This window comes from Prionailurus bengalensis, chromosome B2 (genome assembly GCF_016509475.1).
Source record: "Prionailurus bengalensis isolate Pbe53 chromosome B2, Fcat_Pben_1.1_paternal_pri, whole genome shotgun sequence".
Lineage (NCBI taxonomy): Eukaryota > Metazoa > Chordata > Mammalia > Carnivora > Felidae > Prionailurus > Prionailurus bengalensis.
In genome coordinates this window covers 44137678-44152021 of record NC_057349.1, presented here as the reverse complement: position 1 = coordinate 44152021, position 14344 = coordinate 44137678, and the positions used below count along the sequence as shown (strand labels likewise).

Genomic DNA, 14344 nt, shown 5'->3' with positions numbered 1-14344 from the left:
AAACTTTTTAAAAAATCATGGTAAGAGTTGAACAGACATTTCATAAAAAAAGATACACAAATGACCAATAGCACATGACAATGTGGGAAATATCATTGGTCATTAGGAAAGTGCAAATTAAAATCACAATGAGAGTCCATTTTACAACCACCAGAATGGCTACAATTAAAAAGGTAAACATTGCCAATGTTACTGAAAATGTGGAACAAATGGAACACTGCTACATTGTTAGTGAGAATGAAAAATGGTACAGCCACTTCGGAAACCTGCTTGGCATTTTTATTGAAGTTAAACATATATTTGCCATATGATCAAGCAACTCTGTTTCTAGACATTGGCCCAAGATAAATTAAAAAATACATTTCCACAAAGACTTGTACACAATGATCAGAGTCTTGTACACAAGACTTTCACAAATGTGAAACAACCCAATGTCCATCAACTGAAAAAGGGATAAACAGCTGCCATAATACTGAGGAATATTTCTGAGTAGTAAAACAAGAATTAAGTACTGGTCCACAACAATATGGAAAATCTTCAAAAACGTGTTGAGCAAAAGAAGCTGGATACAAAACAGTACATACTGTGTGATTCCATTTATCGGTAAACCAGTATACATTAGTAAATCGGTAAATCGGTATACATTAGTACAACTAATGTATAAGGTAAAAGAATGGTCGTGTCTTTTGGAGCGTGGGGTAGAGATTGGCTGGCAATGCACACAGGAAATTTCTGGAGTGATGGGAGCATGGGTTACATAAGTTTACGTGTTTATCAAAAGCCACTGACTTTTACGCTGATTTGTGAATTTCAATCCATGTAAATTTAACTTTGATAAAAGAATTATAAACGAAAATGAAACTAGTAAGTTGGCTCTTTCCAATGGTTTGGCCCCAGGCATCTGAACTTTTCTTAACCCTAAAGGTGATTCTCCTGTGATGCTACTTAAGAACCACTGTTGTATCTTTACTGCTGCTACCTTATTTCAGGCCATCTGTCTTCCAGCTTGCTCTTTTAATCTGTGACCTACATTACTGCTAAAGAGACCTTGCTACTCAAGCCGTGGCCGGCAGACCAAAAACATTAGCATCAGCTGGGGGACTGCGCAGCATCTCAGACCTCACCCCTGACCCACTCTGCAATTTCACAAGATCCTCAGGGGGGCCTTACGCACATTAAGGTCTGTGAGGCACTGACTTTTGCCTCACCGAGACATAAATACAATATTAGGTGAAGGCACAGTGGCCAGCACATAATAGTGATTCAAAAATCATGTCCATGTCTTGATGGAAGGGGGACACAGCAGGTGCGACAGACAGGAAGAAAAAGTGTAATGGGGAAAATACCCCTCTCAAAAGTTGATGTTTCTTCAATCACATGTCAATAAATATGGGTGCTCCATGAATTTGCAAACGTGCTGGCAAACACTGGGGGAATAAGAACTCAAATTCCCATAAATAAATAAATAAATAAATAACTGAGGACAACAGCATTTGTTTATATCTAGCTCTTCTCCAGAAAAGGGATCAGCACTAATAACAGCGGTGGAAAATATTGAAACATAAGCTATGTCTCCTGAGAGTGGGAGTAGCCTGGCAGCCCATTAAGATAGAGCAAGCCTGTCCCAGCCTCCCCTCTCCTCTGACCTTCCCGCATCCATGAGATGGGCCTCACAGGCATTGCATCATCGTGGCTGTTCAGCTGTCAGTTACCTTCTTGAGGTCAGGCAGTGTCCACACGTGACTTCAAATATTTATTTATTTCCCCCAAGTGTTATTTCTAACAATGAGCGAACTATAACTTATCCAGTCCTTTATCTTAAGAGAGAAAAGAATTGAAATTATTACTTCTGAGGAGGAAGGGCTCTGAAAATGTGAAATATAGACTTCTCTATTTCTCAAAAGGATGGAGTGTTTGTTTTGCAACAACAGGGGAAGACATCAGTATGCTGACAATATATTTAGATTCACCTCTATTATTATTTAAAGTGTAAATTTTTCGCTGTGGTGAAGCCAAATTATATTTTATTGTATTTTTGTTCTTTATGGTGCTCTTGGTTTTATTAACATGATAATGTGTCAGGCATTTTTAAAATTGTTATTTGATATTCTGTAATTTTTAAAATTACCTCTTGTATCAAAAAAAAAGAGAACTACAGGCCAATATCCCTGATGAATATGGATGCAAAAATTCTCAATGAGATACTAGCAAATCGAATTCAACAGCATATAAAAAGAATTATTCACCATGATCAAGTGGGATTCACTCCTGGGCTGTAGGGCTGGTTCAACATTCGCAAATCAATCAATGTGATACATCACATTAATAAAAGAAAAGATAAGAACCATATGATCCTGTCAATCGATGCAGAAAAAGCATTTGACAAAATTCAGCATTCTTTCTTAATAAAAACCCTTGACAAAGTCGGGATAGAAGGAACATACTTAAATATCATAAAAGCCATTTATGAAAAGCCCACAGCTGATATCATCCTCAATGGGGAAAAACTGAGAGCTTTCCCCCTGAAATGAGGAACACAAGAGGGATGTCCATTCTCACCACTGTTGTTTAACATAGTGTTGGAAGTTCTAGCATCAGCAATCAGAAAACAAAGTGAAATCAAAGGCATCGGAATTGGCAAAGACGAAGTCAAGCTTTCACTTTTTGCAAATGACATGATGCTACACATGGAAAACCCGATAGACTCCACCAAAAGTCTGCTAGAACTGATACATGAATTCAGCAAAGTCGCAGGATACAAAATCAATGTACAGAAATCAGTTGCATTCTTATACACTAATAATGAAGCAACAGAAAGACAAATAAAAAAACTGATCCCATTCACAATTGCACCAAGAAGCATAAAATACCTAGGAATAAACCTAACCAAAGATGTAAAAGATCTGTATGCTGAAAACTATAGAAACCTTATGAAGGAAATTGAAGAAGATACAAAGAAATGGAAAAACATTCCATGCTCATGGATTGCAAGAATAAATATTGTTAAAATGTCAATACTACCCAAAACAATCTATACATTCAATGCAATCCCAATCAAAATTGCACCAGCATTCTTCTCAAGCTAGAACAAGCAATCCTAAAATTTGTATGGAACCACAAAAGACCGTGAATAGCCAAAGTAATATTGAAGAAGAAGACCAAAGCGGGAAGCATCACAATCCCAGACTTTAGCCTCTACTACAAAGCTGTAATCATCAAGACAGCATGGTATTGGCACAAACAGACACATAGAAAATTGGAATAGAATAGAGACTCCAGAATTGGACCCACAAATGTATGGCCAACTCATCTTTCACAAAGCAGGAAAGAATATCCAATGGAAAAAAGACAGTCTCTTTAACAAATGGTGCTGGGAGAACTGGACAGCAACATGCAGAAAAATGAAATTAGACCATTTTCTTACACTGTTCACAAAAATAAACTCAAAATGGATGAAGGACCTGAATGTGACACAGGGAACCATCAAAACCCTAGAGGAGAAAGCAGGAAAAAACCTCTCTGACCTCAGCTGAAGTAATTTCTTACTTGACACATCCCCAAAGGCAAACCTCATGAAGATAAAAAGCTTCTGCAAAGGAAACAATCAACAAAACTAAAAGGCGACCGACAGAATGGGAAAAGATCTTTGCAAATGACATATCAGACAAAGGGCTAGTATCCAAAATCTATAAAGAGCTCATCAAACTCCACACCAGAAAAACAAATAACCCAGTGAAGAAATGGGCAGAAAACATGAATAGACACTTCTCTAAAGAAGACATCCAGATGGCCAAGAGGCACACGAAAAGATGCTCAACGTTGCTCCTCATCAGAGAAATACAAATCAAAACCACACTCAGATACCACCTCACACCAGTCGGAGTGGCTAAAATGAACAAATCAGGAGACTATAGACGCTGGCGAGGATGTGGAGAAACGGGAACCCTCTTGCACTGTTGGTGGGAATGCAAACTGGTGCAGCCACTCTGGAAAACAGTGTGCAGGTTCCTCAAAAAATTAAAAATAGACCTACCCTATGACCCAGCAGTAGCACTGCTAGGAATTTACCCAAGGGATACAGGAGTACTGATGCGTAGGGACAATTGTACCCCAATGTTTACAGCAGCACTTTCAACAATAGCCAAATTATGGAAAGAGCCTACATGTCCATCAACTGATGAATGGATAAAGAAGTTGTGGTTTATATACACAATGGAGTACTACTTGACAATGAGAAAGAATGAAATCTGGCCTTTTGTAGCAACGTGGATGGAACTGAACAGTGTTATGCTAAGTGAAATAAGTCATACAGAGAAAGACATCATATGTTTTCACTCTTATGTGGATCCTGAGAAACTTAACAGAAGACCATGGGGGAGGGGAAGGAGAAAAAAAAAAGAGGTTAGAGAGAGAGGGAGGCAAACCATAAGAGACTCTTAAAAACTGAGAACAAACTGAGGGTTGATGGGAGGTGGGAGGGAGGGGAGGGTAGGTGATGGCTATTGAGGAGGGCACCTGTTGGGATGAGCACTGGGTGTTGTATGGAAACCAATTTGACAATAAATTTCATATTTAAACAAAAAAAAAGAAAGAAAAAGAAAATACTGACATGAACATAAAAAAAGTAAATTAATTAAAAAAAATAAAGTGTAAGTTTTTCACCGTGGTGAAGCCAAATTATATTTCATTGTATTTTTGTTCTTTATGGTGCCCTTGGTTTTATTAACGTGTAATGTGTCATGCATTTTTAAATTGTTATTTGATATTCTGTAATTTTTAAAATTACCTCTTGTATCTCCAACCAGTTAAGCTGCCCCGGTGTCAGTGTAATGTCATACATTCAATTCCATGGGATAAAGAACCATCAGGACTTGGAACCCCTCATATGCAATGGTGTTACTCCCAATCTGAAGCTGATGAACAGGAGGAGTGGGGAGGGAGAAGAGTAAAACCCAAAGTGTCTAATTAAAACAATTAATATTACCCAAATTGTCAGCCAGAATGTAAGGGATGGGGAACTTCCATCTGGTGTTAGGGTCTCTCAGGCCATTTCTGGAGTTCTGTGGAAACAAGGCAAAGATGACCAGGAAGGCAATCCTTGAGGCCCCCCTGGCCTCCTCTTTCACTAAATTTTCACACCACAAACAACCTGTCATACAATTCAAACAACTCAATCACATTTGTCTTCTGATGACCAAAGTGATTGAAGTTCATTACAGACAATTTGGAAACTTCAGAGAAATTATTAAGGACAAAATTTAAAAGACCTACAATTTCTAAAAGTTGAGATAGTCACTTTAAGCATATTGGTGCATTGGGGCACCTGGGTGGCTCAGTCGGTTAAGCATACAACTTTGGCTCAGGTCATGATCTCACGGCTTGTGAGTTCAAGCCCCGTGTTGGGCTCTGTACTGACAGCTCAGAGCCTGAGCCTGCTTCGGATTCTGTGTCTCTTTCTCTCTCTCTGCCCCTCCCCTGCTTGTGTTATGTCTCTGTCTCTCAAAAATAGATACATATATTGGTGCATTTCCTTCTCTCATTCACTTACTGGGAAAAATATGTGAACATGTAATATGGTAATTATAGACTCTTTGTACTGTTTACTTATTTTTCATCTGTTTTTGTCATCATCGACCACAGTTGAAGCCCCTGTGGGTACAGATGATAGATTAGATTCTTTCATGTCCTCCACAGTGCCCATGCCAGGGCTGGACACAGCAGAGGCTCCCAGTCATAAAAAACAGTCAGTACTGGGGCGCCTGGGTGGCGCAGTCGGTTGAGCGTCCGACTTCAGCCAGGTCACGATCTCGTGGCCCGGGAGTTCGAGCCCCGCGTCGGGCTCTGGGCTGATGGCTCAGAGCCTGGAGCCTGTTTCCGATTCTGTGTCTCCCTCTCTCTCTGCCCCTCCCCCGTTCATGCTTTGTCTCTCTCTGTCCCAAAAATAAATAAACGTTGAAAAAAAAAATTAAAAAAAAAAAAAAAACAGCCAGTACTGAGGATCGTCATTATGTCCTTAACAGGTACTCACCCTTAGGAGGATGTCCCCTTGAAAGAGATCCAAGCCTTCAGCTAGATGCAGATTTAAAAAATATATATATTTGAGTGAGCATTACTAAAAGGCATTTCTCATAATAAAATTAATCTTTTCCATTGTAAATCTTTAGTGTTCATCTTCATGTGATAAAAGTCGCTTTGAAATAGGCAAAATTTCCTCTAATCGAGTAAATGTAAACAACCCATAAATATCATGTCTTATCACCTCGTTGGTCTCATTTTGCAACAAGAAACCTGGTCCAAGAATCTTAAAAGTAAGCGATGAATTAGAAGGCGTCTTTTTGATCATTGACTCCAAATCTCTCATACTTGAGGAGGGCACAAGGGAATCTTGAGACAGGAAGTAAGGCACTAGGTGGTCAACAGTTGAGGGAGCTTGAGAACTCCTGACTTCCTTTTCAGGGCACTCTCTGCTATTGTTCCATCCTTCTTCATGACTGTAGGTAAATGGGTTGATTTTTCTCTGCCCCATGAATAAACAATGATACTCTCCAAAGCCAAACTCAAGATAATGCCCTTGCAATAAAGACCAGGCAAATATGGATAAATCCACTCAAACTGTATCTCCAAATATCTATCAGGAGCTTAGCACGATAAAATTTCTCCCTGATGGTATTCTTGGAGTCTGGCCTCATTGTGTTTCTGAAAATAGGATTCTTAAAAGGGAAGACCCTTGTGGGGAAAATTATGGGCATGTAAAAGAATGTCTCTTCTTATCATAACCCTATTTGATAAGCAGCCTCCCCGGTAAAACACAAAGGACTTCAAACAGGGTCGGTAGATTATATCATTGTGAGAACAGTTCCTGATTTACAGCTGGGAAACCAAGCTAGAGAATTATCACCACAGCCTCACATGGTAACAGAGGTCCCATTTGGCAAAGCTGATGGCTCATTCATGATAAAGGACACCCCTGGGGTTGTAGGTATTAGGAGAAGCTGTGGTTTCACTTCCTAATGACTAAGGCTACCCTTGTATCATCCCTTTCCCCATGCACACATCTCTTTTTTTTTTTTTTTTTAGTTTATTTATTTATCTTGAGAGAGAGAGTGTGTGAGGGACAGAAAGAGAGGGAGAGAGAGAAAATTCCAAGCAGGACCACACCATCAGCACAGAGACCAGTGCAGGGCTTGAACCCATGACCTGCAAGATCGCGACCTGAGCTGAAGTCAAGAGTCAGACACTCAACCAACTGAGCCACCCAGGTGCCTCTCCATGCACACATTTCCTAACCTGCATAAGCCTAACCTATGTATACAATCACAGCACAATTAAACAAAAACAAATAGCAATGACACGACTGCCTCATCGGCGTAGAATTGCCTTTTTGATAGGGGTAGTATGTGCTGGTCTATCCCCTCTCTGCCTTAGGCATGTCATGAACAAAAGCATACATTTCCTGACACCTGGTTTGGATTAGGGATGCAGGTGAGAGCTGGACTCTTCCAGAGTGATATGAACAAGCCCATTCAGACCTTGGCGCCCAGGCTGGTCAGCATAGATGAGGTCATGGAGGTGTGAGAGAGTAGAGCAGCTGGGGGGAGGAATTCTCAAAGAAGCACATATCCCTTAAAAAGAAGCCTCAGGAGATTCACTACCCAAGTTGCTCGTGCAGCATATATTTATTAAGCGCCTAATGTGTCCCAGACTTTGTCCTACCTGCTGGGGATGTAACGGAATAAAACAAAGCCCTCAAGGAGGTGATATTCTTGACTGGGGAGGGAGGAGAGACACACAAATAAATGAACTTGAGTAGCAGATGGGGAAAAGAGCAATAAAAGAAAAAAAGAACAACAGGGGGAAAGTGTTGAGGCAGGGGAGGGTTGACATTTTATAAAGGGTGGTCAGGGGAGGCTTCCCTGAGAAGGTGGCATTTAAGCAGAAATCTGATGGAATGGGGAATAAAGGAAGAGTATTGAGGGCAAAGGCACCAGCAAATAGAAATGAGGAAAGCCTTGATGTCTCAGAGCAGCTTTCCAAACTTTAGCCTGAGAATCCCCTGAGGGCTTCTTAAACACAGATGGTGGAGCCTACCCTCAGGGCTTCTCAGTGGGCAAGTCTGGGGCAGGGCCCGAGAATTTTGAGAATTTTCATTTCTAATAAGTTCTCTGGAGATGCTAATGCTTCTGGTCCGAGAATTTTCTAATAAGTTCTCTGGCGATGCTAATGCTTCTGGCTGGGGGACCACACACTGAGAACCACCTTTGCAGAGGAATAGCTATGAGGTCAGGGTGGCTGGAAAATCCAAGTAATTAAGGGAAAAAGTAGAAAAAAAAAAAAAAAAGAGAGATCAGACGGCTGGCTAAGTTCAGCTCATCTCAGACTCTAATGTGCAGGGAATCAGCTGGGGTCTGTAAAAAGGGAGGTGGGGGTGAGACCCAAGATGCCGCATTTCTAGGAAAGCTCTTAGGTGGTTCAAGTGATACTGACCTGCAGGACACATTTGGGGAATCAAGGTTCCAGGGGCTTTATTCTGTGCTGGACAAGATGTCAACCAGCACTGGTCAGTGTTGGAAGATTGGAAGATTGGATAAGAGAAGTGACATGGCCCGAATCATATCAGAAGGAGAGCTCTGCCTACTTTGGGAGGAAGAGCCTTGTGCAGGGTGAGGGCAGGAAGGCAAGAACAGTTATGAGGCCACCGCAAGAACCTGGCCAGACCCAGATGCCTTAGACCAAGACAGGAAAAGGGAAAGTGCTCAAAAGTCACAACTCGTGATATAATTTGATGGTAGATCTAATAGCATTTGCTGATAGATGGTGTGCATGTTGGGAGACAGATAAGAGTTGGGGCAGCTCTGAGGATCTGAGCCTACGGATCCAGACGGGGGGGAATTTCTTTAAGTGAAATGAAAAGTCTGAAAAAAAGCAACTCTTGGGCTAGAAAGGTTAAATTGTGAGGCATGGAGACAAGATAGGTAAAAAGGTAACAATTTCCGGTGTGTGGTTTCTCCCGAACAGTTTTTGTGATGTAGAATCCGGCTACATTGTTAGGTAGCTAACCCTAACAATCCTAGCAGCTTATGACCTAAAGAGAGAAAAAACCCACATGGTAAAAGTTCTTCATTGGAGTCACACAGCTCAGAGCGGGTGGTGGAGATGAAAACAATGGCTCTAATATAAAAGAATGATCTTGTCTAGAAAAATAAGGATGTGATAAGGAAAAAACTCTAACTCTAGTGCCAGCCCTGTTTTAAAATACAGCCGATCCTCTCAGGTACTTACACCTTGATCGTCTGACTAAAGAGAGATTATTTCACGCCTAGCTCTGAAGTCTTGGGACCTGTTCACCCATTTACCTTACCAAACTATTTCTTTAAAACTATTTCAAGCTTTTCCAATTATATGTCAGCTAGCCTCCCTTTCCTGTAAATGGGACAAAGCCACGGAAATTTGACCTTTAGCTCTGGGTTTTTCCAGTTTTGTAGTCTGCAAATAGCACTGGGTTGAGTTAGAAGAACTGAAGTGAGCCCCATCATTGCCATCTGTGATCTGGGCAGATCACCTCCACCACAAGGAGCTTCCTGTCCCTTCTTGCAAAATGAAAATTAGCACTTACTCTATTACAGGATTTGGCAATTGGATAGGAAAGCTCTTGATAAGGTATTTAGGATCGTGAATATCTGTTTCCCACCGATCCTAACCAAACATACCCAGAATGTAAAGGCTTCTCCTTCATTTTAGAAACAGAACGAGAGAGAGAAAAGCTTCTCTCTCCTCTTGGTAGTGGACCAGATTGCTGGAGTTCTTCAATAAAAATGTTTGCAGCCAAGATGTTGAAATGGAATACCTTTACACTCTCTAAATCCTAAGCAAACAGGTGTTAATGAATATGACACACCAGTAGAGGGGCTGGGTTCCCCCCTCCCCCACTAAATATAGCTCTAGGCATATATTACATGTACATACAAATATATATATATATATATATATATATATATATATCAAACAGAATAATCATCTACTTTTCTTTCCTTTTTTCAAAATAAAGACAGGAACACTGAAATCTTTGTAAACAAAAATCATGTTATATGTTTCTAAATCCATGGAGCACTCACTAGTTTCTCTAGAAAATGTGGTCTATCATTTCCATTTTTCAGAAACTTAGCATATTCCAATGAAACACCAATAGACATTTCTCCCCTAAAGTTACCCAATACTCTATCATGGAGATAAGAGCTGTTCAGCAATTGTATCATAAGATTTAAAATTATTTCAAGGCATTAATAATGCAGAAATTATACCCACCAAAATTGATTTCTGAAATATCCCTCTGTTCATCAAAATCTTCATCATGCACTGTTAAAAGTAGGGGAAAATTCTTATTAATCTTGCTGAACAAAAGAAAGTTCAGAAACACTCTCTATGCATTTCAATGGATTCTTACCATTTCCTTTAGAGAGATGTTTAATCTGAAAGAAATAAATATACAGAAAATGGATAACATATACCAGAATTAATATTTCTGAACACTCATAACAGAAGAAGTCTACTTACAGATACAGCTGCTATGTGGGCACAAAACAAGATGAAAGACAGAACACAAGTGGATCTAATCCAAATCATTGTTGCAAGTGAACACATTTAGCAAATACACCTTGTGATAAATACTTTTCGGACCTTGCCCTGGCCGTCATTTTAGAAACTTTGACCCTCACATATGTACTGTGGCATTAAAAAAAAAAAAAATAGCCAAAGGAAATGTCATTGATCCTTTTAAGAACAGATACCAAGTTTAACATAAAATCTCCAGCTCCCCAGACCAGGGAAAGGTTTGAAAAGGATAATATTGAGATGAATATATAAAAACCTGTAACATTTCTATACACCAGCAATAACATTCCTATATAGCAGCAAAACCTGTTCATGTAATATAACAGATAAAAAAAACCCATTCCACAGTATAAATCAAAACAATCTATAAAATATCTATAAAGTACTTAAATCCAATAAAAATATTAAAATTTTATGGAAATGTTTTGAGCAATTATCAGAGGACATAGATCTATTCATACACACACACACACACATATTTATATCTATAAAATATTCATGAATGGGAAGACTTCATGTAATAAAGATGGTCATTATTTTGATATTTGTCTATAAATTAAGTGATTTTCCAATAAAAATCTTGCCAAGTTTCTTGTGAAACTTGATGAACTGACAAGCCCTTTCTGAAATTTACATGAAAAAGTAAACTTCCAAAAGTAGATCAGAAAACTGAAAAGAAAGAACAAGGAGAAAGAACTGCCCTAATGGAATATCAAGAATTTTTTGAAGTTATAGTAGAGAGTGTGTTATTGCCAAAAAAGACAAAAAAATCAGTCTACAGAATGGAATAGACTATCAAAACAGATGCAAGACTATATGGGAATTTCACATGACAGGAGCCAAAAAGTCAATAGGGAAACTTTAGTCTTTCAACAGTAATGTGGGGACAACAGCATTTCCATATGAGGAAAAAATTAAATTCATACACCATTCATACACACACACACACACACACACACACACAAACTGAATAGATTAAAGATGTATATACAAAAATCTAAACTTTGAAAAAATATAGGAAAAAATGCTTTTAACCTTGAGGTCAGAAAATATTGCTTAAACAATAAAAAAAAACCATATAAAGCATAGTAAGTTTGACTATATCAGGATTTAAAATTTTTGTGACAAAAGACACAACAGTATAGTTAAAAGATCAGCCACAGATGGAAGAAGACATTGATACTGCCTATAATTGAGTGAGAGTAAGTTATCCAGGGTATATAAAGGAATACCTACAAATAAATATGAAATAGAGAGAGAGATGATCCGAGAGAAAAAATGGGCAAAGTGTGAACACAAAATTCACCACAAACCTCCCAAATGTCCAATAAACATGTAAAAAGATTTTCAACCTCCCAAGTAATCAGAAAAATATCAGTTTTTTTTAATGTTTATTTATTTTTGAGACAGAGAGAGACAGAGCATGAACGGGGGAGGGGCAGAGAGAGAGGGAGACACAGAATCGGAAGCAGGCTCCAGGCTCTGAGCCATCAGCACAGAGCCCGACGCAGGACTCGAACTCACAGACCGCGAGATCGTGACCTGAGCTGAAGTCGGACGCTTGACCGACTGAGCCACCCAGGCGCCCCAAAAAATACCAGTTTAAATAACAATGAATGCTACCTCAAGCTCAGATTGGCATAAATGAAGAAGGCTGGCCATACCAAATGCCAATAAGAAAGTGAGGAAATAGGAAATCTTACACATTGCTGGCAGACCAGCAATCGATGCTATCTAGTAAGTTGAAATGTGCATAGTTTACAAGCTAAAAACTCCACTTCCAGTTATATACTCTAAATAGAGATTCACAGACGTGTATACAAAGTACCATATAACGAAGTACCATATCATTGTGGGTTGTTTTTGTTGTTTTTTTTTTTTTTTGTAATAGTAAAGAACTGGAAAAATGTATTTATACTGGGAGAAAGAAAGTATCAGTCATGCACGGATAAATGTTCAACAACCAGATCTCAGAGGGAACAAGCTTTTACGTGTAGTGTTTGTTGATTTCCTGGCTGTAAATATCCCTACCATGGTTAATTTCAAGCTACCAACACTATGCCACCGAATGCAGTGTGGGGAAGAGGTGTTCAGTATGGGCTGTACCTGCCCCAGCACAGGACTGCGTATATTTACATGCCCTCCGACTCTTGCATGCAGGACGTATGACAGTCTCTGATATCAGCAATCTTCAAGGTCCAGGGCCTGCCTGTCTCCATCTCAGACCTACTTTGTGGGCAGGTGGGCCAGTCCTGTGGTCAGAAGAGCACTTCCTGTCAGAAAAGCATTTCCTCAGGCAGAGAGTGGGCTTCCGGAACAATAAAACAGGAGGCATGACAGCCCGGAGTCAGCCTTGGATGGGCAGAGATCTGCGACGGACTTCCTTGTCACTGCAGCCATCGAGTGTGAGGTCGTAAGGGCGGGTAGAGAGCCATTGCCCACACTCTCGAACCACGGGAAGCCACCAGTGTTCTCAAAAAGGACCCGAACTTGCCCAACGGCTAAAGATGGCTTAGGTCAGCAAATACAATCTTGATGATTAAAAAAGGGGGGTGGGGAGGGACTAGATAAACAGGAGACTTCATGAGAAACATAAACTTTGTGAGAATAATTGGCTCTGAGTATAAGAGAGGAAAACACAGGAGGCTTTAATTTCTTAAATGTATGGTTTAATTTTTCTCAAATTTTGAAGCAATTAAAAGAATGAATATTTGTTCGTTCCGAAGCCAGGAAGCAGGGGTTTAGGACTTTGCTATTTGTTTTCTAAAGAAAAGGGCAACACTCTTGCCTTGGTCCCCCTCCTGCTAAAATCTCTCCTGTTAGCTTTTCAAACAGGCACTTGCGGGGCTGTTGAATTCTCCCCGCCTTTCCCTGCCTCCCGATGTGCATTTATCGTTCCCTTCCTTCTTATCCTTATCTAAACGATATACTCTAACAACGGCTCTGGGAATCGGATGGACAGGAACTCAAATCCCACTTCTGCCGTTGACTAGCTGTGCCATTTTGAGCACCTGCTTTCCGTGTGTGACATGGACAGCAGTGCCTAGTTAATGAAGCTACTGTAAGGATTGAAAGATAACCTACGGAAACCACAGGCACCGGAAACCTAGGAAGCGCTCAGTAAGCTATAGCTCTTTCCCACCGTACACACTGCCTTCTGGCAAAAGACAGGCCATAAGAACACGAAAGCCCAGCACACTCCTTGCTCAGCCGAACATCCACCGATGGGATCATAGGTCTTCGGCAGACACAACCTGTCTCTAACGACTTTCTTTTCATGATCTTGACTGCCGACGTTAATCAGTTACCAGCTGTTTGCAGTCCTAGGCACTTCATGTCCCGGAGTGTCAAGTGAGCAAGGCTGGAGTCTTAAGTCCCAGGTTTAAAGAGTTTATGGCTTTGCAGTTCAAAGCTAGATCAGGCGCTCCACGGGGCAAGGGTCACATTTTACTTTCCGTACCTGCTCCGGTGTCCAGCGCACAGTAGGCACTTTGTAATCATGTGGGATGAAATACAGTAAGATGGAATTTTCTCTGAAGCTATTGGGTGCAGTGGTTTGCTTTGATCTCAGGGAGGACGTTTCATAAACTGACCGATTGAGAAAGTACTGTGACGATTGGAAGAGAAAAGCCAGTGGCAGGTGGGGCCAGGGAAGCCCTCCCCTGTTGTCAAACACCTTCTCACCTCGTCCAAGCGGAGGCCAGGACCCCCCTCCAGACCAGCAAAGTCCTATCCC

At 40.4% G+C, this 14344-nt stretch overlaps 1 protein-coding gene across 1 annotated transcript in view; it reads right to left on the bottom strand.

Annotated features, from left to right (window-relative positions):
- MEP1A (meprin A subunit alpha) overlaps positions 1–13944 on the bottom strand; it is a 40148-nt gene extending 26204 nt beyond the window's left edge. The window contains exons 1-4 of the mRNA XM_043593161.1: positions 13917–13944; positions 10303–10353; positions 6029–6069; positions 4985–5060 (exon numbers count right to left, since the gene is read on the bottom strand). Of these exons, the coding sequence (XP_043449096.1) occupies positions 4985–5060; positions 6029–6069; positions 10303–10353; positions 13917–13944 (196 nt within the window). The remainder of the gene's footprint in view (positions 1–4984; positions 5061–6028; positions 6070–10302; positions 10354–13916) is intronic.
- Between the last annotated feature and the right edge of the window lie 400 nt (positions 13945–14344).